General features: G+C 40.2%; 1 protein-coding gene across 1 annotated transcript; it reads right to left on the bottom strand.

The window, feature by feature from the left end:
* Positions 1 to 1,167: 1,167 nt before the first annotated feature.
* Positions 1,168 to 25,633, bottom strand: LOC122341150 (receptor-type tyrosine-protein phosphatase beta-like). The gene is made up of 32 exons (XM_043234495.1): positions 25,530 to 25,633; positions 23,888 to 24,289; positions 20,966 to 21,807; positions 19,688 to 19,955; positions 16,721 to 16,984; positions 16,242 to 16,508; positions 12,042 to 12,302; positions 11,694 to 11,960; positions 10,199 to 10,462; positions 9,852 to 10,115; positions 9,252 to 9,515; positions 8,895 to 9,158; positions 8,551 to 8,820; positions 8,200 to 8,463; positions 7,444 to 7,710; positions 7,007 to 7,291; positions 6,227 to 6,505; positions 5,998 to 6,141; positions 5,641 to 5,905; positions 5,312 to 5,418; positions 5,127 to 5,232; positions 3,790 to 3,867; positions 3,670 to 3,687; positions 3,466 to 3,547; positions 3,291 to 3,381; positions 3,124 to 3,200; positions 2,577 to 2,711; positions 2,376 to 2,498; positions 2,141 to 2,304; positions 1,907 to 2,042; positions 1,694 to 1,814; positions 1,168 to 1,616 (listed from the first exon to the last, which is right to left on the bottom strand). The coding sequence occupies exons 1-32, from the start codon at positions 25,579 to 25,581 to the stop codon at positions 1,594 to 1,596; spliced, it is 6,714 nt and encodes a 2,237-aa protein (XP_043090430.1). The 5' UTR covers positions 25,582 to 25,633; the 3' UTR covers positions 1,168 to 1,593.
* Between the last annotated feature and the right edge of the window lie 1,022 nt (positions 25,634 to 26,655).

Below are 26,655 nucleotides of genomic sequence, written 5' to 3'. Positions count from 1 at the left end.
TTTAATTATCATGGCTGTTCTCTGGAGTGACCGAGTCCCTCAGAGATCTGACCCTGGATATAACAGACCGTGGGAAGGACATCGCATCCTATGTCAGACTTCGAAACATTTCGACAAGTCCTGTTTACAGACTCTTAGATAAAAAGCTGCCGTGATGATTTACTGCCGATGCAGATGAACATCTGTCCCTAGAAGATCCTCATCCCAAGCTCTCGTTATTCCATTAAAAAAGCATCAGCGTCATATATATATATTTTTTTTTACCTTGTTCATGTTTTTTAGTCTTAGCTGTTTGTGATTTCAAAAAGAGCACTTGAAGCCAAACTCAATAAAGGGTAGGCTAGTCTTCAAGAAATATTTATGACCTCTCGAGTTTCTGGGAGAAGAAATGATTTGAAGTGGTGAGAAGGGGCCCCCAAAAAACAGCTAACGCCACTAGGTGGCAGTGTATTCATTTAAAGAATTCTGGTGTGATGTCTTATTAATATTTCCATTATCTTTACAAAATACAGCTATTAAAAACAGCCTCGCGCAAAACATTGTGAGAAACAGAGGCCTCATTTACAAAACAAAATAATTTCTCTAATATGTATACGTGTGATTCATAGAATGAAGGTACGTACAGAAACCATGCAAAGTCCTCTCTTTCAGATAAATGTATTGAACTTGAAGCACAAATAATTGATGTAAACGACTCCTAATTAGTCCATTAACATATAAAATATCCATAAATCATCATCGTTTAGAGCAGCGAGCTTCAAGACCAGTTTACACCTGCAGTAATAAAAAGTGTGTAGTCTGCCGTGGAAAAGTCCTCTCATCACGTCAGGCTCTGAGCAAAGACGGTTTTTGGCCTGGATTTAAGCGTAAGCAAAGTCTACGCAAAAGAACGCAAAGAAATTTTGAACAGTTTACACAAAATGTATTCCTGAAATCAGTGGAAAATGATTTCTGATTAATGAGGGTGTAGAAGCACCTAACCCTGATCATACGCCCTGAAACGGATATTTCCTGAAAAATTAGTGAACACACGCTCAGTGGACACATGCTGTATCTTCAGCAGAGCTGCTTTTGCTTGCATCTTGCAGCATCGACATCAGTATTGAACTGAATTGAATTAACATGGAACTAACTGGAGCTGAATAACAACATCGCTAGCCCTTGTAGAACTGTTTATGATTGATTAACTTTTTTATTGATTTTAACGAAACACTCAATAATGACACTGCTGTGTCCTGCTTCATAACCGTCTCTATAGAGTTTCCTTAACTGATTCTGCATGTTTAACACAACTTCAACACAATCTTTATTGAATAAAGCTCTATAGAAATAAAGGTGACTTGACTGCGTAATCTGTACAGGGAAACAGACAATAATTTTGCTTTTTTAACATTTTAATTAATATAAAATAAGCTACAACATTTAATTAGTGATGCGCATTATATTATGAATTAATATTGAATAATATATGTACATGATATAATTCTGTTACATCTAGGCATACACATAGCATATTACCTTAAATTCATTTTCAAATACATTTTTACATGTGCTTGACTTTAAAGTGTTCGGTTTCTTTTTCATGCACCCGCGTCAGCGTTTGGAGCAGACCACGTCTGTATGAAGAAATGCAAAACATCGATTAGATATAAGATAGATATATATACGATAGAGACACGCTCATCACACTAACCTCTGTGGTAATCTGGATGCACATTTTCATAGATGGGATACAAGAGGTTTTCCTGTTCGCTGCGCAGTTTTCTGGCACGGAGCACGTCCCGCACACACTGATAGAGGTATGAGTACTGACACTGGTGCAACACACAAGACAAATACATTTGATTTCGTACGGATGTGCCGTGTGTGTATAACGCAGCGGTGTGTTTTGCACAAGAGCCCTCACCTCCGTCTGCACCATGTGTGTGCGATGAAGCCTCAGATCGAACACAACGCTGTAGATGTCCACCGTGTCTCTGGTGTCCAGCTGCTGAAGCACTCGGTCTAGAGCGATAAAGGTTCCGGTGCGGCCCACTCCGGCACTGTCAGAGATAGAAAGAGCAGAGCGATAAATCAGAAAGTCTAAGAGCAATTGACAAACGTGATTGGCGAGCGTCACGGTAGTGATCGGTGTGTCCACCTGCAGTGCACTACGGTGGCTCCGGAGAAGGGCGTCCGGTTGATATAATCTCTCACGGTCCGCACAAACTGTATGAGCGACTGCGTGATCTCTGGGACGCCGTGGTCGGGCCACACGGTGTAGTGAAACTGGCGCACCACTCTGGAGTAGCTCAGCTGCTCCTCCTGCGCAGACATGTGTCATTAGTGCCTTCCTATCAGAAGTCATCTGTGATGGACAGAGACGGTATACCCACGTTGCAGATCTTGTATTCTCGGATGGTCCACTCGGGCAGCACAGACTCAGACTGCATCTGGACGACCAGATCCCCATAGTATAGAGGCTCCTGATCAAATGGCCAGTAATGGTCACACTTCACCTAAATAAGAGAGTTCATTTAATTGAGGACAAAAGAGCCTCATGAGCAGAAGAATCGCGAGTGATCGTATGGACGTACCCTTCCTTTCTCAACACATTGTGTCACCATAACTATGTTGTGCACGTTCTGCTCCCAGACCATCTTCCAGAAATCATCTTTAGTGCCAGGTAAAGGACCCTGAGTGGCTATATACTCCCGTCTGAAGTTATTGCCCTTTCAAAGAAACCATGTGATATGTTTAGTTAAGTGAAACACGTACTGCCAGAACTTTATTTTAAAGGCCTGCTCCTCACGTACACACTACGTACTTATTGTAGTGATTACAATAACAAGGTAATAACTAAGCAGTAACCCTGAACCTACCCCATGTACAACCTACCAAGTACTTTTAATGTTTTTGCCGCCACTGCTCAGATATTTTACTTTTAGTACCAATAGCATCAGTGTATCTGGAGCACAGAACAACTATATTTGCAGCCAACAATACAATACATAAAAAATACATTTTTGACTAGTAATATGTTTTGCTTCAACCGTGCTTCACAAAATGGGTGCACTTATTTTTTTTGGTCTGTAATTCAACATGCTTTGGCTGTTAATGTACTTCCATGGCCAATGATCTTACAGGGATATAACTGGCATTAATATAATCTGAGCAGGAGTCGTCATCAACATAGGACAGCTTCACCCGCGTAGAATCATCTGTTCAAGGAACACATCAAAATAAAATTTAAAAATCTGTATCACAAAACGATTAGCCGTTTTAACAAAAGCTGATTTAACTGTACGTACAAGGCAGTATATTGTTGTAGCGATTTTTGCCTCTGTTTTCAGGCAATAATGCTGCGTCTTGAGGTTGGTTACGACCAACATCCTTCAGGTCCTGAAAGCAGAAAAAAGAATAAAGTGTTCATTCTAAAACATTCCAAAAATCACATTAAGAAATATGTAGGAAACTCAATTTTACCTCATATTCCTCAGAGAGGAGATAATTGGAGTCTGCCCGAAGTTTAGCTAAATGTAACTCAAAATTAGGAATGCCGATGGGACTGTAGTTGGAAAAGACAACACTTACACTTATCTTACCATAGATAACAGAAAAAAATCATTCAAAGAACATGCAGTATACTGAAAATATCACAAAAATATCCTGCTCTGGGATGTACAGTACCTTGAGACACGGCGGTTCCTAAAACACAGAAGAAAATAACATTGCAATGAGAATTTATGCTGCTGTTTAACTGCCATTATGACCTGTATTAATGATAATTATGAATGCATCCACTCTTACCCTCTAACAATGACGTGACTTCCTGAGGGCTGCCTTTCTCTTCTCAAACTCATTCTGACCACAGGCTCTTGTGCACTCCTGGGAAAGACAAAAACCTCCCATCACTAACTAATGGCTGCCTGAGATTTGTTCTGTTCCTATCAATCATTGTTCAAATCGATCAACTCGCCTTGGTGCTTGAGGTCCACTGTCCTGCAGAGTTTAGCTCCAACCCCAACCAAACTCACCCGAACAAGCTCATCAAGTCTTCAGGATCAAGAAAGTGAGTTTGATCAAGGTTGGAGCTAAACTCTGCAGAACAGAGGACCTCGAGTGCCAGAGTTGAGAACCTCTGTTATAAACCATTATTACAAACCCATCAGCTCTAACTCGGATTGATCCTCATAATCACATTACTGTCACTGACACAGCACAAACCTGTATCATCAATATATGTGAACATTAATCAGTCACTATTAATTTTTTCCTGGCTAAACATTTATTTACAGTCTCCTCTCCCCATGATGGGAGAAACCAAAAGGTCAGAGTTGTTGTGTGCGACTACAGTGTAGTTCTAGACTAAATGTGAATTAATTCACCACATTTGCAAAAATAAGATAATTGATGATAGATGATTGATTAATTGAAAATGACGCAATCCTGCAATAATTAAATATGTTAACGCCAATATCTAATCCTATTTAATTAACCAAAGTCCTTGCTTCTGACCTTTGATCCGGTTCAGCCATACTAATAAGAAAAATTACTTTAGATAAACTAACAATTGTGCTTTATTGTTTTTAATTGCTGAAGAGTAATGAACCTTCTTCTCCTCTATTTTACTGTACAAATGTGACTTTATTTTTTCTTCTTCCTGAGGTTTGTTCATTACGCTTTTTTGGTGAAAGGGATTTGCTATAAATAGAACTTCTTATTTTTTAAAAATTACTTTCCATAAAAAGTAACTAAGTAACATAATTAGTTACTTTTTAGAAAGTAACACAATATTATAATGCATTACTTTTAAAAGTAACTTTGCCCAACCTTGGTCACACTACTGTTGTGTTCATTCCTCGTGCCTGTCTCTTGTTGATTGTGTCTTTTGTTTCTGGTGTTTCATTAATTATCCTTATTATCTCTTCTTTATAAGCTCCTTTCTGTTCAGTGTTTCTTTGTCTGGTCTCACGTATACAATATGTAAGTGTGTGTGCGCCACCCTGTGACATGTACAGATTTGTCATCAGTAACCCCTCACATCATGTTTAGTAAAGGGCATAAGTTTGAGTTTTAGATCTGTTGTACAAAATAATGACTTTTGATGACTTATAGTAAAGTGAAAAATGTAAAGCAGGACTCACATTTTGTGGACTTTCTGTCTGCAGATCAGCAGAACAATTAATCCCACCATGGTGGCGATGAGGAAGAGTCCAGCACTGACCCCTTCAATGACCCCGCTCAATGGCTCTGGACACACACAAATTCGAACAGTTAACCAGCGTATCTTACCAGTTGCCCTTTAATATGGTCAAGTCACTTGTTATACCTGCATCAGTGATGAAGGGCTTGGACAGATATGTATCTGTATAGAGCGGAGAGAGAAACTCTTCACGATCCTCATCAAAAAGTTTTGTAAACGCTCGAACACTGAGTCTGTGAATCACAAGACAAACAGTCACCAAATATTAGTGACGGCACGCCATTTGACCTTTGTATGTGAGTTAATAATGGCATAAATGTGGATTAGAGCATTTTAGAAACATGTGTTCAATGCCTAAATGTGAGGTTAGGGATTGAGCATCTGATCTGAGACACAATTTTTGCATACATTGGACCATCCTATTAGCACCAAACAGCACAGCACAAATTCATCACCTGTATGCTGTCTTGGGTTTCAGAGGCCCATCGCAGAAGATGGCCTGTTGTTGAAACGCATCAGTCAATGGTTTCTGATCACATCGTCCTCCCAAACTCTCCATGCCTGATCCAAGGTGGATTTCAAACTCCTGTATTGTGCTCTGACTCTCATCGCAGTGGCTGGGAAAGTAGCTGGTCTGATATGCTTTGACAGAGCTGTTAGATCTGTAGTCCAGGTATGAAGGAAAAGGATGATGCTGATATGGCTGCTGGTATTCACTGTCTGAATTCAACCAAAGAGAGCGATCATTGTATTACTTTAGTAATGTAAGGAGACAAAAACTTTAAAAAAATGAGGAAAAAATGTCTTCCAACCATCAGATTCGGATACAATGATGGTGAAGAATTTCACAGCCCCATTGATATCACTGAACCAGCTGCAGTTGAACTGGAAGAATATGGTTGACTTGGTAAGCTTAACTGTATTCTCATCGATCCGGGTCGAGGGCAGAGGTGGACCTGAGAAGACACAAACTGTTTAGTAAATGCTCCCATCAGAAACTTACCTGATGATTAACATCAAACAAAAAAAAGCCTAACTCACGGTCTATCATCGTGACCACATTCTCCATGACTGCCTCGCTGGTCATGCTGTCTGATATGACTTTGACAAAGACAATGTACTGCTTATGAGGCTCCAGATCTTTGATCAGATAGACAGTGTTTTCTTTGACTGTGCGCTGAGAGTACACCATTGTCTGAGGGTCCTTTCTCAAACACTCAATGGTGTATGAGTCAAAGTCAGCTTCTGGGGTACTCCATGAACAGGAGATGGCGGTGGAGTTCTGAGGACGGCAGTGCAGACTCTGAACACGCTCCGGCTCTAGAGACAGGAAAAAACACAAAGTGCTACACTTACAGATAATGACATTTTTTACTGTAGTTGAGTGGTTCATTATTGTGCTATTCAGCAGTAGAGCAGGGGTTCTCAACTCTGGCCCCTTGAGATCCACTTCACAGCAGAGTTTAGCTCTGACCCTACTTTAAGACACCAGAACAAGCCAATAAATTAAAGTCGAGACCAGAGTTGAGAACCCCTGCAACACATACTTATCATCAAAGTTTTCCAGCTGCTTTCAATTAAAAGTAGTTAAAGCTGGTAGCTAAAATGTCATTAGATGACATTCACTGAAATTCTATATAAAAACGAGAACTTAGAGAAGCTTTGTCCAAGAAGTTGTATTTGTCCCTAAACTTTTGGGGAAGTCACTAAAGTAGCGACAAAGTGGTGACCAGTAGTCTGTATACTGGTAAATTGATTCAAAAGTTTCCCATAAGAATGACAGATAAACTGATTGCAATAAGTGTCTGGTGCTCCACTGACTTGTCCTGATGCTCCTGTAGACCGGAAGGCTGTAGGAAGGGCTGCTGGTTCTGGCGCCGCTGACCGTACGCAGGCTGATGTTATATTTGCGGCCGGGGTACATGCCTTTCAGAATACGGTTTCTGGATGTGGGGCTGTGGTAGGGGTTGAACACTGACAGATGGTCCCTGGGGCTCCACTGAAGGTCAAAGTCATCATAATCTGTGTTTTCTGGACTGCTCCAGGTGATCTCCAGTGAGATGTTCGTGATTTCTCCAAAGGAGAACGAGACAGGTGGCCTAGGGTCTACAATACATCAAAGCCATTAGGGAATAGAGTCCAACACATAAAATCTGTATTGCAATTAGATACTGATTCTAAAGTTAAACTGAAGCAAACTGTGGCCCATTTGATTAATTCAACAAATCTAGATCATGTTGCCATGTGTTATTTCTTACCGGTCCTGCCAGTAGTGGTTGCCATGTTGGTGAGATCTCCACTGTGTGTAAGGACCACAGCCTGATACAGTCGCCCAGCCACCAGCCTTTGAAATGTGTAGTTCCTGCTCTCCGGGCCCACGCTCTGCTCAGCTTCTTGAGTCCCATCAGGGTTGTAGATCAGGAGGGTGTAGCTGCTCACTTCACCCCCAGGAAGTTTCCAGCTCAACCACAGACTCTCAGAGCTTCTTCTGCTGTCGGCGTGCAACAAAGTTACAGCTGCAGGAACTACAGAAAACACATTGAACAAAGGTATCGACTATTATAAAAAGTATTAGGAATGCAGAGATATGGACATTTTAAGTAGCTTCTGCACAGACAATAATGGAATGATTCTAATAAAACAATATTGTTTATTAATATAATAATATAAAGAATAAAGTGGTTATTATTAATAATAATTCATCAATGATTTTGAAAAATAAACATATTAAAAAAGGTTTCAAGCTGCATGCATTATTTATCTGCCTTAATATACCTTCCAAATTTGCTTATTGGGTTAATAGCAAATGATAACAGTGAAAAGTTACATTTATACCAGTATGGTGTCGCCGATATGTCATGCATCCTTAAAATGTAATACTTTTACATTTGTGAACAAATGTGACTGTAAACTGTGACAAACATATTATTGTGTTAAACTGCTGTGATTGTGCCCGCTATGGAGCTGTATCGTGGCTAAAATTAAACAAGGACATTTTGGTCCCTCTTGTTCACCTGTCCGGGCCCAGATGGATGTTTCATTGGTCTGATCCCCACTGTGGGTCAGAACCACCACCTTGTACTGAGTCCCAGGTTGAAGGTTTTGGAAAGAACAGTCCTGTATGTTCATCATTTCTTTTTTCTGAATCTGCAAGCTTCCGTCTCCAGTATACAGAATAACACTGAATCCTTCAAACTCCCCATCTGGCACAGCCCATCGAAACGACAGGTTTGTGGTTGTGTTGCTCACAATGAACAGGTTATTAACGGTTGCTGGACCTAAAACACATTTTCAGACACTGTAAGCATTCAGTTTGTGTGCTATATGATCACATCAAAACTGAGAAAAAGGCATCATCTACACACAGGTTCTGCCCTCAACAATGACAGCTTTGCTGCTGATTCCTCCGCTGATGGTTTGCACCGCAATACGATATTTTTTTCCAGGGGTGAGCTGTCTGAAGTATTGCTGGTTGGCGCCTGCAGCTTTAGAGCTGTTGTCCACCAGAGATCCTCGCTCATCCAGCAGCTGCAGGCGATAGGCGTCAAACACCCCTCGAGCTGCCTGCCATGACACCAGCAGACTGGACGTGCTGCGCTGGTTCTCCACCTGAAGAGCGCTCACAGAGGAGGGCACTGCAGAGCAAATCAATGACTGGGTTATCTGTCTTCATCATTGCTCTTATTATACAAAAGCAGTTTTACTTTACCTGTTCGTCCTGTTGCTGTGCTGTTATTGATCAGCGATCCACTGACTGATGTAACAGTTATCATGTACTGTTGTCCGGGCAGTAGACCCTGGAAACTGATCTCATTCACATGTTTAGGGACTGGTCTCTCCTCAGCCTGACTGCTTATCTCGGACAGTGATACAGCGTAGCGGTCCACATCGCCCCGTCCCGGCGTCCAGTTCACTCTAAGACTGTTGCTCTGACCGTCATTACTGATATGAATGTTCTTCACTTTACTAGGAGCTGAAATAAATCAACAACACAAACTTTAAGACTTTGCAAGCTAACTACACTCAAAAAAATGGTCTGATATCCACAGGCAACAGTGAGATGTACCCGTTCTGCCTTTGATAAACTGCACACTGAGGTTTGGCCCACTGTAGGTGGACACCACAATTTTGTAGAGTCTTCCAGGAGTGAGTGAAGATAGCAGGTATCTGTTGGTGCTGCTGGTTAGTGTGATCGGAGGAAACACCTTCATGTCATTAAAGAGCAGCTGAACCTCATAGTGATCCACATCTCCAGGAGCAGAAACCCAAGTCACCAGCAGATCCTCTGTACCACTGTCAGCCAGAGTCAAGTTCTGCACTCCTGCCGGCACTGACAGACAGAATAATAGTAAACTAAACATGATACTCTAAACTACAGAGTCAAATAACTAGACCAAAATACAGAATTACAGCGAAGGAAAGATTTTATGATTTAGCTTACTGTGGTAAACTAAATATTAAGCAACAGGATTACAGTTAACCAACCCATTATAACTAAGTTATGGGACTACAGTAAACTACAGAACAAATTCACTACAAATCATAAAGCCACAGAACTACAAAACTCTGAACTACAGTGCCACAAAAATACATTAAACTATAAAGCCATAGAAATGCAGCCAATTAAATGTGCCAACTATAAAAACTGTAGCACTGGCACACTCACATGTCCTTCCATGAGTTGAGACGCTGGACTCGTATTTCCCGCTCCACGTGCTGACAATCACGGTGTAGAGTCGGCCTGGCACCAGCCCACTGAACACACACTCGTTCTGAGTCTTAGGCACAGTCTTGTTGTGCTGGAAGATGTTATTGTGCTTGATGGAGACGTGATAGTAGTCAAAGTCTCCAGCGGCGTGCCGCCAGTACACCTTCAGACGGTCGTCACGAGCCATGTGTGTGGCTGTTGGGTTCAAGGCCGTGGCAGGTTCTGGAGCAGAGAAGCACAGAATGATGTGAACCATCACTGTACAGACAGAGGCTGTCATCAACACCGCTGCTGAGTGCCCTTACGTGTGCGCTCCTGGACCACAGTGTGGTTCTCGTACTGTCCACTGCGGGTGCTGATGGAGATGTTGTAGAGGCGTCCAGACACCAGAGACTTAAAGACACACTCGGTAGTGAGTCTGGACACAGTGAGGGTGTGAAGGGTTCTCTCCTGGTCTCTCAGAGTGACCGAGTAGTTGTCCACATCTCCCTCCGCTGCTCTCCAGGACACGCTCAGGAAGTCCATACGGCCGTTGTTGCTCACCGTCACGTCTCTCACTGCGGCCGGAACTGATCAACACACCACACACAGACAGAACAGACTGTGAAGTCAATCGAGGAGTTATGACTAGCTGCACATTTCTGATGTTTAGCCGATAACAAACAATGCTTTGCTGTCTCTTGGCCTGGACATTTCATGCATTGATGGAACAACGAATTAAAGTCAAATGATTTTACAGGAGAATGTCAGGACAGCGGATCATAACTTATGAATAATATTAAAATGTTATGTTCAGGTCTAAATTTATAATGAGCGACTCTGCTTGTTACTAGGTGAACACTAATGAAATGTTAAGTTAAAGCATGATTGTTCACTCAAAAAGAACAACATCCTCCCTCCCTCCACAACAACACTCTCAGCAGGAAGTCGCACAAATGACCTTGACATATTCAAGGCTTCCTGAAAATTCCAGGAGCATTCCTGCAGCTCCAGATAAGAGTATGAATTTCAGTGTACCTGTATCATCCTTCAAAAAACAATTCTGAAGAAACCATTCAGATTAAATAGGTTACACAAGGCACCGCTGCGTGGTTTAAACAGCAGCAGCATCCCAAATGACACACTGTACACTATGTGCAGTCATGTATTGTATGAAATATATAATGCAACGCTGCCATTAATAATTGTAGTATGAAAGCTGTGTAATTAAAGCTTAAGACAGTTGAATGCATCAATGCATTTATCAACATTACACAATTAGTTTTTTTCGGTTATTTAAGAGCATAATCTGGATGTGTAAAGTGCACTATTTCTGTTTGGAATTTTCAGTGTGAACACACTACACTATTAATACACTTTATACAACAAAATTTCATAGAATGGTGCATAAGTACATATTTTAGGATGCACATAGCATCTTTTAAGCACATCACTGTGTATATTGCTATATATTGCTGTGTATATTATATAGGGAAAACAAAGAAATATGGAAGTTTTGAAGATACTTAAATTTAAACAGCTAATACAAATCAGTGATTGCCATGAATCCAGTCTCGTGAAACAATTTAATGTTTTAATGAATTAAGATGTTTTAACTTCAAAACATTGCTCCTGGCTAAAATATGAGCCCATAATCATTATGTTCATTGTTTGAATAATCATAGACATGCATTAATACATAATGTGTCTTTTAATTAAACATGAATGATTAGAGTGCAATTAAAGAGCTGTGCTTACTGAATAAATGCCCTGTATGTATGATAATATCATGCACCTGGTGTTATGTTTTTAGTGTGTTACCTGTGCGGCCATCAGCCACCGTCTGGCGTGAGGTTTCGCCCCTGTGCACTGTGGTCAGCACAGTCCTGTACAGAGTGCCAGACCTCAGGCCCTGGAAGTGGTAGGAGGTGACGTTGGGCGGCACACTCTCGTTCTTCATGACCACGCTGTCGTGGATGAGGAGCAGGCGGTACAGATCCAGCGCGCCGGCCGCCCCATCCCAGCGTACCTGCAGAGCGTCTGTGCTGCCCTGATTACTGACCTGCAGCTGGGTGACCTGCGCAGGGACTGATCACATACACAGCATTACACAGCTAAATCAAGCGAACGGACACTCCAGCCATCACCCTGGACATCTGCATGACCCACCGGTTCTTCCTGTGACGCGTGCCGAACTGCTTAAATCTCCACTGTTGGTCATCACGGTGATCGTATAGGTGTGTCCAGGCAGCAGGTTATTAAAACTGCACTCCTGCATGTCATGGGCTAATGTCCGTGTGTCCAGAGTGCCGTCTCCGTTCTTTAGCAGGACGGTGTAGTTGTCCCACTCACCGAAGGGATGGCTCCACATAGCGCTCAGCGAGGTCTCAGTGCTGTGACGGACACTCAGCCTCTGAACAGACCGGGGAGCTGATGGAGAGTGCGGAAAAACTGAGAAGGGTGTCTATCAGTGTACCCTTGCCCCTGGCCCTGCTAAAGCAGCAGCTGTGCAGAAGCAGAACTTTGCAGGACAGCGGCCTATTTTTAATTTGATGGAAAGTAACTTAACCCAAAAATGAATCACCTATCCTTATGTCATGCCATCTTCGGAATACAATTTAAGATATTTTTGATGAAAACCGAAAGACTTGAGACTTTCCCATTGACTGTCAAACAATTGCCATAGTCAAGGTGCAGAAAAGTATTTACCTTTACCTGCCTTTAGTGGTTCAACCGTAATAGTATGAAGCTACAAAAATACTTTTTGTATGAAAAGAAAACAAAAATGTGGACAGCATCTGGTGCTGGCAATCAACATAAACAATTCTGTGTTAGCCGCAATGGAAAGATATGTCTTGTACATTTACACTTTGATTTGCAAAAAAAATGTGTCTTTCCATTGGGTCTAACACAGAATCCACCAGATGCTGTCCACAATAGATGATATATTTGGATAAAGTCATTATTTTTGTTTTCTTTTTGCACAGGATGTATTCTCTTAGCTTCATAATATTCATATTTGGCAGTAAATAGGACAATCACAAGCCTCTCGGTTTTCTTTAAAAATATCTAATTGTGTTCCAAACATGAAAATCAAAGATATGGGTTTGAATAAACATGGGGGTAATTGATCTTTAAGATGACTCTTTAAGAATCATGAAAGTGTGTTCTCTTTACCAATGTTGGGGAAAGTTACTTTTAAAAGTAATGCATTACAATATTGCATTGCTCCCTTAAAAATTTGTAATTACATTATTTAGTTACTTTTTATGGATAGTAATGTGTTATATTAGTTTTGCATTACTTTTGTGTTACTTCTAAAACATGAGCAGGGCTTGATTGTTTGTTTTTTACGATAAGGAGATCTGTATCAAATGTAAAAGCCCTTTCATATCAAAATGTGTAATGAATAAACCTTTGGCTGAAGGAAAAGTAAATTAATGTCTGTACAGTAGAATACAGGAAAAGAATGAAGCACAATTGTTAGTTTATCTAAAGTAATTTTTGCTTATTAGTATGCTTCTATTTCTGTTACGAGAGAGGCTTCCGCACTACGCCTTTCGCAACCTTGTTATATGACTCAAATTCCCATATACCCTCATACCTGGGAATGATTACATTGCACCTGATCATTACCACACTCATTTCCTCCTGTATAAAAGACAGTCTTGAAAAAGACAATTCTGGATACTGATTACTTTTGTATACTTTGTCTGCCATTGTATTCTCACTCTGTCCATATTGCCATTCTGTTCAATAAACTGCAGATGGATCAAAATACGTCTGACTCGTCACAGAAGACTTCGCCAAAAGGTGATCCAGCACAAACAAGTACTTTTGAAAACACCTCCGATGGCAAGCCCTCGACTAGCATTCCCTGATTGGGTGATGAGAGGAGAACTCCGAATGACTCTGAATGAGAGGTCGTGACAATCCAAACTGACAACCTTGTACATTCATGACTACCTGCGTGCACCACACAAAGCCTTCTCACGACCTCTGTAACAAATTCTGAATACCTCTCCTTTCCTCTGAGGAATGAGACCACCGGGTTCAACTCTCCATCTCTGCGTGTACTGCGGTCAAGCTGGCCATATGAAATTCTCCTGCCCTGTTCAACCCACTACCGTGAATTCCAGAAGGGTAAGTTCCATTTTTCAGTACCGATATCCAACTGAGTGAAAATTCCAGTAAAACTTTTTACCCATAGCAAGTGTGGGTAAAAGCCTTGTTAGATTCTGGAGTTTGCTTGCAAGCATTTGTAACTACGTCTTCTGATTTTGTGGCCTTCCCAAGGACATTGTATCTGACTGGGGTCCACCGTTCACATCACAAGGAACTCACTTGTTTCCTCAGGGTGCACTGTTAAAATAATCAAGCAGACTGTAGCGAATATCTGACATGGGCAGAATATGCTCAAAATTAATTGCAGAAACCTGCTACTGGACTAACTCAACTTTCAAATGCTTGGTGGACCACAATGTAACCCAGGTCAATGGACTTGATTATCCACCAGACACATCTGCCCCAGACTCCCCTGCAAAAAGCTCAGTCCCATGTATGTGGGTCCTTTCAAAATAATCAGACAAATTACGCCAGTTTGCTTAGACTTACTTGTTGACTATCGTATCTCTCCTCCTTTTCATGTTTCGGTGCTAAAACCTGCTGGTGGTCCGAGAGAGGATTGGGAGAGCCGACTCTGGTCGATGGTGATGAAGGGGTACGGTGGAAGGGGTACGGTGCGGAACAAAGGTCCTTGGTCAATGCAAGGGACATTCTCGACCACACACTCACCAAGGAGTTTCATAGGATGCATCTGGAGAAGCCAGCCCCTTGTCCACAAGGAAGACCCTGGTATCACTTGCCTCCTCGCATCAGGAGCAGCTCGCAGGGTGGGAGCTTTGTTACAAGAGAGGCTTCCATACCATGCCTCTCGCAACACCAGAGGGAGCCCTCTCCTGAGTACTAACCTTGTTATTGGACTCAAATTCCCATACACCCTCATACCTGAGACTGAACACGTGTCTGCTAGTCGCCTGCTCCGACTTCTGGATACTGATTACGGTTGTATACTTTGTCTGCCGTTGTATTCTCATTCTGTTCATATTGCCATTCTGTTCAATAAACTGCTAGAAATTGTGATGAGTCAGAAGTATTTGGATAAATCTGCAATTATCATCGATTTGATTACAAAGATCCTATTGAAACTGACTCATTTAGACATTGACATCTATCATTCATTCGATAATGAAATGCCTTTCGCTGAAAATTTTGTGTTTACTGACACTCTATTCTCAAATTTCATACTATTTCGTGCTCTGACACAATATGTAATGTTAAAAGCACTATATAAATAAAGGTGCTTGATTGATATGGTTAAACTAGATCAATAAAGGTCCGCAGCAAAGAAATTGGTAAATAAAATAAGATTAGATACATTTGTGTTAACATTTCATTATTGCAGGTTTCTGTCATTTTTTTTTTGCATTTCACTTTTAATTAATTTTGATTAATGCATTTTTTTTGTTTTTGTGAGTGAGATGCACATTCACATTTTGTGTAGAACTACACTGTATTCACACTGCACAAACAATACCTCTGACCTTTTTGGAAAAAAACAATGTAAATGTAAATTAAAAAGTAATGCATTACTTTACTAGTAATATAGCTATGTATTACCCCAACACTGCTACACTTAATAAAGGGATGCTTTACACAAAAATGAAAATTATGCCTTGATTTAGTCCAAAAAAGTACTATAAAGTGCATTCATCCATAATCCTGTAGTGAATGCGTTTTTGTTAGAAAAATGTCCACACTTAAAACTTTATGAACAGAAATTTTTAACTTCCGCTAACTGTCATACGTTCACAATAGAACGCAGTCCTCCGGTACAGTAAGAAAACTTTGATACCTTTGCTCCTGTGAACAAATGTTGGTTCTCGTGAGATTGGCATATTCAATGACATTCAAACAACATTCAGTGGAACAATATTTTTCTTACAAAAATGCACTTTTCATTATGGCTGGATGCACTTTATTGCACTGCTTTTGGAATATTGAAAAATAACAGCCAATCACTGCCATTATAAAGCTTTGAAGAGCCAGCAGGTTTTAAATATAACTCCATCATATACAGTATAAGGTCATACACACCTGTGAGGTGGCTTCAAGGTGAGTAAATTAGTGTCATTATTAGTGTTATATATCTGTAAGTACAGTTCGTAAAAAAAATGTAAATATAAAAATTGAAGTACAGTAAAAGTGCAGACACAATACAATTAAGTGCACTTCTTTTAAATAGAAAGGAAGTGCACTTAATTGGTCTGTAAAGTTTTACAGCAGAGGTTGAGATGATCAGTTACACACCTACTCTCCCGTGGCAGTCGGCGGTGGAGCTCAGATTTCCGCTCTCCACATTCACAGCAGCTCTATACAGACGACCTGGAACCAGAATCCAGCTCGTGAAGCTGAACTCCACCAGACTCCGATCCACCGTCCGATTCATCAGCACAGACGAGCCGTTGAACAGCAGAACACGGTAGAAATCCCAGTCACCAGCAGGAGGAGACCAGGACAAGCGTAGGTTCTTCTCATTGAGGGCCTCCAGCTGGAGATGAGTCGCCCATCCTGGAGCTAACACAACAAGAACTTATTTCAGGTTATTTCTATTGATCGGTGGGCAAGGCTCTGAATCACTCATTATTCATGTGTATTTTATAATGGCACAACTGGATATTAATGATTTCTACCTAACTAATTTAATGCATATATTAGAAAAGTAGTAATAAGGTTTCAGGGTACCATTACGGGATTAATAAGGTACAAAGATGTGTCATAGTTCTTGCCTGTTCTCCCTGTTGTCCTGGTCTCAGCTTTTAGCTCTCCACTCTTGGTCTTCACCAACACTTGATAAGCTTTTCCAGGTGTTAAGCCACTAAAAACCCACTGAGTAGAGTTAGGTGGCAGTGTAAGGTCCTGTTCTGAAGAGATGGAGGAAGACAGAGAGAGCTGGTAGGACTCCACGTGTCCGACAGCAGGAGTCCAGACGGCTTTAAGTGAGCCCTGACTGCCGTAGCTCTGAAGAGTCAGTGATGAGACCGGAGCAGGAGCTGCAGGAGTCATAGACATGTCCTTCAATACACTTAACATCACTGGAAATGTTTATTACAATAGATACATCTTGTGTTTAGGACTTCATCACATTCACTGACTGGAATAAAAACAGCTTCGGAATGACAAAAAAGGCAAGAAAACTGAATTAATTCACCATCATCTCATAATCTCAGCATTAGTGTTTCCTGAAGAGTATGAGACAATGCTTGAGTGTTGGTGTGTGCATCATGGGTAACGGGCAATAAAAGACAGGATATGTAGGCGGGTAGTCTGCTAAAGCAGGAAGGGAGGAGGCAAGCTGAAAATATCCTGGAAATAACAATAAAAAAGCTGCTGGCCTTTGGTGAGGAGTAAAGCCTGCTGCTGGTTGGAGGTGTTTCTGTGGAACATGATGACTGCACTGGTATAAAACCAGCTTACAGCTTACAGCTGTGACTCTCTGATTCATAGCAGGACTTAACAAATTTTTTTCATGTTCTTTCAATAAACAGTTAGCTGTTACTTAGCTTATTTATATAACAAAACTGGACTGATCACCATTCCCAGATGTATTTTTCTGTCAGACAATACTGCTCTGACAGTTTAACCCAGACAACATCAACAATGCTCAATTGTGTTAATGCCACATGATCTTGAACTTCTCACAACACAAACAAAATTTCCTGTAACATAGTGAAAGCTAAAGCAGTGAATATCTGGATTTCATGCTGCAGTGCATGTTGGGAACTGCAGTTATTGTACCTTACAGTGAGCAAAGCGAGCAAATAAATGGCTACAGGATGCAGGAAAGGAGGCTCAGAACACAGCACCACCCTGTTTCATCAAGGTCCTGGCCCTCGTCTGAGCCTGTACCCTAGCCTTTGTCCCTGTCTGAAAAAGAGACAGTAACTCAGCACAGCCACAGATTTTACTGTTTCATCAAGTCAAGAGGGGATATAAACTTCAATAATCTGGTCTAGTTTGGTCATTAGCACTGAAGCACATGGTACCATCATGCCAAGCTTTCAAAAACTGACTGAATGTCTCAGAAGGAAGTGATAATGGGGTTCATCTATCCAAATTGACCACAAGAAACTTTGTGTATCATTACTGAGGAATGTGCGTGGAGATCTGGGAGAAAACCAGGAAGAAGCTTCTGGTATGAAAAAAATGTCAAGGCAAGACTGAAGTTTGTAACAGGACATTTGGAACAATGTGTTTCGGACAAATGAGTCAAAGGTCAAGTTTTTGGCAAACAGACAAACACTACAGTGGTTGCTGGCATTAAGTCAACTGAGAATTCCATATCACACGAACAAAGCACAAGGAGAACATGAAAGCATCTGCGAAAAAGCAAAAGAGGTACCAGCAGTAAAGCAACGATTTAGAGGAAAGAGATGAAGGTCTCATGAGCGGCCAAGTCAAAATGAAACACTGTGGAATTGTACACGAAATCCTTCCAAAACACAACTAAAAACTTCTGTTCAGAGCAATGGGCAGAAAATGATTCTCGTCAATGTAAGACATGCCTACATGTTAAATTCTGAACTTTTACTGAAAAAACCTACAAATGTTGAGAATGTTCTGTTTATTTGTCTAATCATACTATTATAGACTATTACTATTATTTATTACCAAGTTTACCTTTTTTTTATTCATTTTTTCTATATTACAGTTTTTTATTATAAATGTTTTACATATATATATATATATATATATATATACAGCACAAAATACTCTACAGTTTATTATATCATTTTGAAAAACCTATTTTGTTTCTTTAAATGTGCCTTTCCAGAATAGAGCTGCAACATTAAAGCTAGTACCTGCTAAAGCATCTGTTATGTTTCTGATAATCATGTTTGTTGGGTTGGAATTATGCATTTTAAATCACACAAGTTTAAACTTCCAACATCTGAAGGACAAGGCTATCACCCATACCTTATTACAGTAAATAAATCTATAAATCCACCGCTTGTTTTTTCTCAAATCTTTGCCATTACATTGAACATTGAACTCCTACACTGTTATCGAAATCAAAATGAAGCGAAGCAGGTGGAAATTTACAGATTAAGGGGTTGTAATATTATAATGAGTTCTCTTTGCTTAATTATAAGGGGTTCGAGATCAGATGCGCATGTTGTTGTTTTTTAGATGTTTGCAGGAAGAGGCTTAATAAAACAAAAGTGGTGGGTTACTGTTTTTAACGTTTCCTTGGTTGGTAGATGAACTGAGGACCTGATTATAGCACTTAAAACCTGGAAAAGTCAGATTCTCATGATGGTAATCAGATAAATACATGAAGAGCATAAGTTATGGGTCATGGGCTTCACTTTGAGAACAAAAAGTGTAAACGTAATAACATCCGCTGAACGAATCCATAAGTCGTTTCTATTATTTCATATTTACAGCCTAAAGGCGCCCTTGAATGAGGAAAGAAGGGTCAGCGATGACTCTTATGAACAGATTGTGCAGTGCTGCTGCCAAGACTTCAGTGAAAAACACTTATATACAACACGTCTCGACCCTTCACAGACACATCCTCTGTCAGAACAATGTGTTCCAGCATATCAACACCAAAAACAGCCATAAATCACTGCATGCTATTGTGAAAATCAGCACTTTAAACAGAGAAAAGATGGTTCCTCTGGTTCCTGACACTTCTATCCATGATTCAGGTTCAGAAAACTAAAGCTGTGGAGGAATGTAAGAGGACTTACCGGTTTGAACTGTAATGTTGAAGCATGCAGCATCTGTCTCAGAAACGACTCCAAACGAATAGATAGTGCCGGGAGTCAGCCCCATCATCAGGCATGTGTGATGTCTGAGCTGCTTCACGTCTTCAGAACACCTTGTGAAGTGAGAAGCATCAGTCATGACGAAGCTGCAGGATTTGCCAGGTGTGGTGAAATTCAACACGCAGTAATCCACATGAATACTGACTGCAGTCACATTCACCAGACACCTGACGGCCTCCGTCGTTACAAGCTATAAACCAGACACATACACAACAGACAGTTAAAGAGGAACAGATATTGACCAGTACTGTAAAAATCAACCAAATAGTTTGGAAACCCCTGCATCACATGAACAAACATTAATAAACAAAAGCATGGTCTTCCAGGTTTGAACTAGTTTTGTCACTTATACATTGTTAGTGTTCTGCATATTCAGCAAATTCATCCACATGACATTAACATAGTACGCTGTCACTGTTTTCAATATGACACACACATTTTTAAATTTAAGAGAACATAGAATTATAGAGAATAAGTTGTATATTACTTACTGCCATTGCGTGAATAATTTGTAATCATGTAATCCAGAAAAAGACTAGTCAAGTTACCATTATTTATATACCTCTTTTTACAATGAAAATTGTGTAAAAGCAGCTTTACAGTATTAAATGGAACAATAGTGTGTCAAAATAGTGACCAGATGGGACCATTTTAAATCTAGGCGGAGTCAGATAGTGCAGAGGACTCAACTGTAATCAAATTCTAAGCATTATCTATTTATCCAAGTACTAGTACATTTTTTTATGCAGCACTGATAGTAACCAGCCAATCAAATGAGATTTTCAATTGGTTTGTGGGCAAAATTTGAGAGCAAAATACTTTGTATTTTGTCATTTGATGGTGCATTTGCTCAGGGCCCAAGACCAAGCCTTTATGGGGCCCTAATCATAATTTTATTTGTTATTTAATTATTTAATATTGCGCTTTTGCAGTTGCATAATATATCACAAATTACATGAATAAAATAAAATGTCATTTCACGTAGGCTACTCTTGGGGGCCCTCTGTTGGGGGGTCTGCTAACCTTCCAAATTACAAACCAACCTGAAATCTTGCAACACCTATACTGACTTGTCATCTAATGAACACACCACTAGCTGCTGTATTTGCATGAATTCTAAAAGACTCTTGACAGCATTGACCGAGACTGTAAGCAGAAATACCACAGCGAGGTTGGTCTCAGAGAGAAGATGAAGCTGACCTTTGTCGTAGAGGCCGTGGTCAGAGTAGCAGTGGATGGAGGAGCTGAGGTCCCTGTGCTCAGAGCAGCAGTGCTGGGGATGGTTTCTACAGTAGTAGCTGGAGCCACAGTAGTTGTGTAAGCAGCTGATGTGTACGCGTCTGTAGATGTGTACAGGACTGCAGGGCTGGTGGTCGCGTGCTCTGTAGTTTTAGCAGAGCTGGTAGCTGTATTGGGAATAGCTCTAGTATCTGTACTGGCAAAATCATCAGTGATGGCTCGGGTCGTTCTCGTTTTAAATGGCAACATGGTCTGAACATCTTTAAGGACCCTTGAGCTTCTGGTGGTGGCGTTTGTCCATACCCCATCTGTGTGTGACACTGGGAAACTGCTGGTCGAGCTCTCGGTCAGCGCAGGATCTGCATCAGTGTTTTGAGCTTCAGACGGTTCTGTGTGAAAGTCAGAGGAACCCGAAGGCTCAGTGTCCGTTGTGGAGACAGCCAACTCTGTCTGAGATGTCTGCTCTGTCACATCTGAGGCGGTCTCTGTCACGTCAACTCTATTCTGGGTGAAGTTCTGAGGTGCTCGAAGAGTTCTGGTGACCATCAGAGCAGTGGAGGACTCATCTGTAGTATCGCTCATCTCGTAGGGAGATTCGGTCTCGAGCGTTTGAGTCTCATTCTCCTGAAAGTCTGTTTTGGCAGTGAATGTGGTTGGATCAGCTAGACCGGTTGTAGCAGTGCGTTTGGTTCTGCTCCTGACTGTGTTACTGTGGTGGGTCACCGCTCTGCTCTGAGTAATGACGGGGACTGTCAGAGTGGTCATTTCACCTTTGGAGTTCATCGTTGAAACCGTGGACGGGCCTGTTGAAAAAAGACTGACGTTAGCTTTACGCAGCATGATGTGTTTTCACTGCAGGTGCATTTGAAAAATAAACTGCAAATCTGGCAAACCCAAGCTTACCTGGAAAACATGCAAATCACAACATTTCTACAAAATAATATTTTGTTGCTTTTTTCATGTTTCAGCACAGAGAAATACATGAACATGTGGTAAACCAGGTTTAATATAAACAACCACCCAGCTTGTACCTGTTTATTTGGTTCTTTAGAATAAATCAGTTTTTGTTATTTGTAAGTAACGTTGGATAAAAGTGTTTGCTATATGAATAAATGTAAATAGTTTTTCAATGACAAACCACTCGAAGCTCATAACACACCTGTGCTCAACTGATTCAGCTTGATCACTTGATGATGATGTGAAGTTAAAACCACATTTTCACAGCGTTGCTTACTGTCAGTGTTGGGGAGTAACTAGTACATGTAACAGAATTATATAATTCAATTACAAAATGTACAGTGTAATTGTACATTTAAATACTAAGTAATGTTAATTAACTAATGTGCTTACCATATGGCTATTGTCAGGATTATGGTATGGTTTAGTGTTACTTGCTTGCAATTATGCATAATTAATTGTGATTATATTGATAGGGCAATCTGTAACCTATTACATTTTCAAAGAAAAATTCCCAACACTCATATATAATGATAAACAAACTTCAGCTAGTCCAAAGCGCAGCAGCCAGAGTCCTTACTAGAACTAGGAAGTATGATCACATTAGCCCGGTTCTGTCAACACTGCACTGGCTCCCTATCAAACATCAGATAGATATTAAAATCTTATTAATTACCTATAAAGCCCTGAATGGTTTAGCTCACATTATAGTCCTACATGTCCGCTGCGTTCTCAAAACTCTGGTTGTTTGATAATACCTAGAATATCAAAATCAACTGCGGGCGCCAGATCATTTTCCTATTTAGCACCCAAACTCTTGAACAATCTCCCTAACACTGTTCGGGAAACAGACACACTCTGTCAGTTTACATTTAGATTGCTGCTGTCGCCTCTGTCTTAGTTTAGTTAGTTTTAGTTTGTCTTGCTTAGTTGGGGACACTTAATTTCTAGTGATTATAGTCAAATTTATTACAGATACCATCTCTACATTTAATAAGTGTTAATCTTGTCATTATACATCACTATCACTCTATTCTCCGATTTGATACCGTTTAGTGCTTCTGTATTGTTAAAAGCACTATATAAATAAAAGTGTTTGCTAATATAACTGTACTGTATTATATAATACTGTAGCATGCCAGCAGCAGTCTAATCTTCTCAAATGTTAATTGTGTCACACGTGAAGGCAGATACACTATATTGCTAAAAGTATTGCGTCACCCCCTGCAGTTTTGACTACTTTAGTAATATCCATACAAATCTTTAATATTAAAGCATATAATGATATTCTAGGGAATTGTGTGCTTCTAATTTTGTTGCAACAGTTTGGACAAGACCCTTTTCTGTTCTAGCATGCCATTCCCTCTCTGTATATTGATTAAGTCAGTGTGGAAGAACTTGACTGCGTAAAGCTAACTCCTAATCCTAACGGAACACCTCTGTTGTGACTTAAACACAGTCCTTGAGCCAAAAACTCATCACCAATGACTTTCACTACATGGACAAAAGCACTGGGACCATCTTCTGTAGAACTGAAAAAGGTACTTACAAAATTGTGACAAGAAAGATGGAAACATAATTCATAGATTTATAAAAATGTATTAATGTCTAAAATGAGTGCACCCATATGTAAGTCACTGGTGATGTGTTTTTGGCTCAATGTCTGCATTTAAAGTCACATCATAGGTGTTTAGCTGGGATTATGACTTTACTCTCTGTTCTTTCACACTGACTCAGTCAGTCATTTCTTTTTTAACCATGTCTTATACACAGAGGCATTGTCATGTTAGAACATAAAAGGGTCCAGTCCAAACTAAAATTAGAAGCACAAGATTTGTTCATTGATAAAGTAATCAAACCTGTTCATTAGAAGGGGGTGACCCAATACTTTTGGCAATATAGCGTATATGAGTGAGTGTTGCTGACCTGTGGATGGACAGAGAGACGAGGATACCGGTCTCCCCTCAGAGTCCAGCGTCATCATGGACCAGTTCGAATACCGCTGCCCAAAGCGGACCACAACCCTCTCGCCCTGTTTCTTCAGGAACATGGCTGTCTCTGCCAGTCCAAAGACCCCTTGGGGCTCGTAGCAGCTCCAGGCCGGGGCCGTCTGGCAGTCGCTGAGCTTGACCAGACGAGCGTGACGCGGGACGGCACTGCTCGGATCGGCCCACAGACATCTGGACATCAGTGTGTGATTGAGTCTCCAGCCACTGGCCCAGACCCACTGCTGGGACGGGTTCATCTCATCGCACCTCCTCAGGACCACCACACTCCTTTGTGTGCTCAGGCACAAGCCTTTGTTACTGTGAGCCACCAGAAAACCACCTAGTGGAAAGAAACACGCGTTTAGTAATCTAATAATAGCACGCAGATCAGAGACTGCAGTCGATATCTCTTAAGAAGACTGATACAGTTTCTTCTGGACTTGTGCAGATAGTTTGGTAGTAATTACATATCGTCAAAAGAAGTGTTTATTCAGAAACCTTCAACATTTCTCACATTATCATGATAATTAAAGAAGACAAGAACGTGTCAGAACAAATTCATCTTGATAACTTTAATACAGAGGTATGTAATGAATTGGGTTGAATAGCTGTCAGCTGTTAAATATAAGATAACAACGGTTTAGCACAACCAATTACCAAGCAATGCTTCATTTAAGTAAAACATGCCGAATCATTTTTACCCCCAAAGAATTTTTAAAGGATATTTTAGGTAAGTTTAATTTACTTTGCTATCCTCACTTACATAAATGAACTATATTGTCCTGCGCTTACAAGTAAAAAAAATATATTTTTTAACTATATTTGGTGCCTGAATTAATTTTAGTTTGATTGGTTTGAATTATGTATAATTAAAATTATGTACAGTAACTCTAAGACAATCCAAATATTGAAACTAACCGTATAGTAAATACATGTAGTTAATTAATATTACTCAGTACTTAAACATAGAATTACACTGTAACATGGACACGCGTAGTTTCTTTGTTTTGAAGCGAGACTTTTGGCCACTTTATGACAAAGTCTTTTGATGAATCCCACTCATATTAATTTTTACACTTCATCTAAACAGCCATTACAGGAGCTGAGCTGGAATCACGGTTTCTGGGGTTTTCAGCAAATTTCTGTTTTTAAGGGGGTTCAGCAGAAGTCAGAAAGTTTTCAGTTAGACGCACGTTGTAAATGACAATTAGTGTATTAATTGGTAAAATCTCTTTGATAATCACTGTTGAAAAGAAGCTTGTTTGTGTTAAAACTTTAAAATAGCCAGTCACCTTTATTAACAACTATTATATAACGCTAAATGGATCAGTAATGAACACTCAATAATGAATTAAACATTTAATTGGCACTGCAATATCCATAATACACATAACAACAATGAATTTATTCCTGTTATTAATGATAATTACTTTAAAAAAGTATTCTAAATGCTTAACTCACACAATCAGTTGATTAGTTCAGCTAACCGAAACCAACAACAGCAACAGTTGACGTAACCCAGATTGTCCCTAACCAACAGTTCAACAAAGACAATAAATAATGATAATATTAATACTCACTTAAAGCAGAAAAACGATCCAGGGTTAATAAGACGAAAAGCAGCGTTCCCATGTTTCTGCTTTGTGAGCTTCTCTGAACTGGAATGAGAGTTTGAGGCTCAGGAGGAAATTCTCTTTCAGGGGAAGGAAAAGTCACTGACCGTCGTTTCCTTCTATTCATTTGTGTGAGGCTAGTGACAGTCCAGCAATCCTCGGACCTCAGCTAGCATGGCTAAATCACACACAGGCCAAGGTGTTTTTTGAAATAAGCGGCATTACTGTGGTTTGTATTTGAGTCTGTGTGTTGGCATCTAATCTGCTGAGTGTGTTTGAAACACAACATAAAGACAGTTCAGATTTCTAGGAGGCCTATAAGGAGATCTTCAAAACCTTCAGTGAGCAGAAGTCCATCACTGAACATCCGTCTACACCTTACCGATCAAACAGCTTTATTAATCACAGGTTTGAAAGCTAAGGTCAAGGACATTTTACTACCTCTCAACACATTCAATTCAATCACTCATTTAGATTCAGAATGAAGCAGCACCTGGCGGTTCCTTCAAAACTACATTCCAGAAAACTATAGAATCCGTTACAGGGTAACATGTAATTCGAGAAAATTACTGACCCTAGAACTGAGCGGTGAGGTTGTTTTACTGCACTTGTGATTGAAACGATACTTAAGAACTTGGTTTTATCGCTGTTTTAAGTTATTCTATTGAAAAGCACATCAGGCAACTCTGGTTGTAGTAAATAGTGTTAGATAAATAAAATTGCCATTGCCATTGGTTTAAACAAGCCACCAATAGAAGGCAACCAACTACCAGTAGAGACCCAGGGTCCATTACAGTTTCCATTAAAACCAATACAAGTCTCATCATAGCCAGAGATTCGTTGATGATTTCTATTATTTTTTCTTTTTTTTTTTTTTTTTTTTAGCAGGGTATGCTGTAATTTACAAATAAAACTATTCTGAAATATTTTCCAAAATATGTCCCATCATCCCAAGATCTATGTCAGAGAGCGTTTGATCCTTCTACTTTATACTGTTCAGTGCTTTGATACAACACAATTCAATTTTAGAGGAAGGATCAGAAAGGAATAGCAGCAATATAATTGAGATAACAGAGACAGAGCCTGTTACAGA

This window comes from Puntigrus tetrazona, unplaced genomic scaffold (assembly GCF_018831695.1).
Source record: "Puntigrus tetrazona isolate hp1 unplaced genomic scaffold, ASM1883169v1 S000001140, whole genome shotgun sequence".
NCBI classification, from domain to species: Eukaryota; Metazoa; Chordata; class Actinopteri; order Cypriniformes; family Cyprinidae; genus Puntigrus; species Puntigrus tetrazona.
The sequence above is the reverse complement of the archived record's forward strand: the minus strand, read 5'-3'. Positions and strand labels throughout refer to the sequence as shown.

Coding starts and splice junctions, on each gene's coding strand:
- LOC122341150 (XM_043234495.1), bottom strand. CDS start 25,581: ATGGGAACGCTGCTTTTCGTCTTATTAACCCTGGATCGTTTTTCTGCT. Junction 16,985..19,687: donor CAACATTACAGTTCAAACCG/GTAAGTCCTCTT, acceptor TGACTCCTGCAG/CTCCTGCTCCGGTCTCATCA. Junction 9,159..9,251: donor GTTTATCAAAGGCAGAACGG/GTACATCTCACT, acceptor GATTTATTTCAG/CTCCTAGTAAAGTGAAGAAC.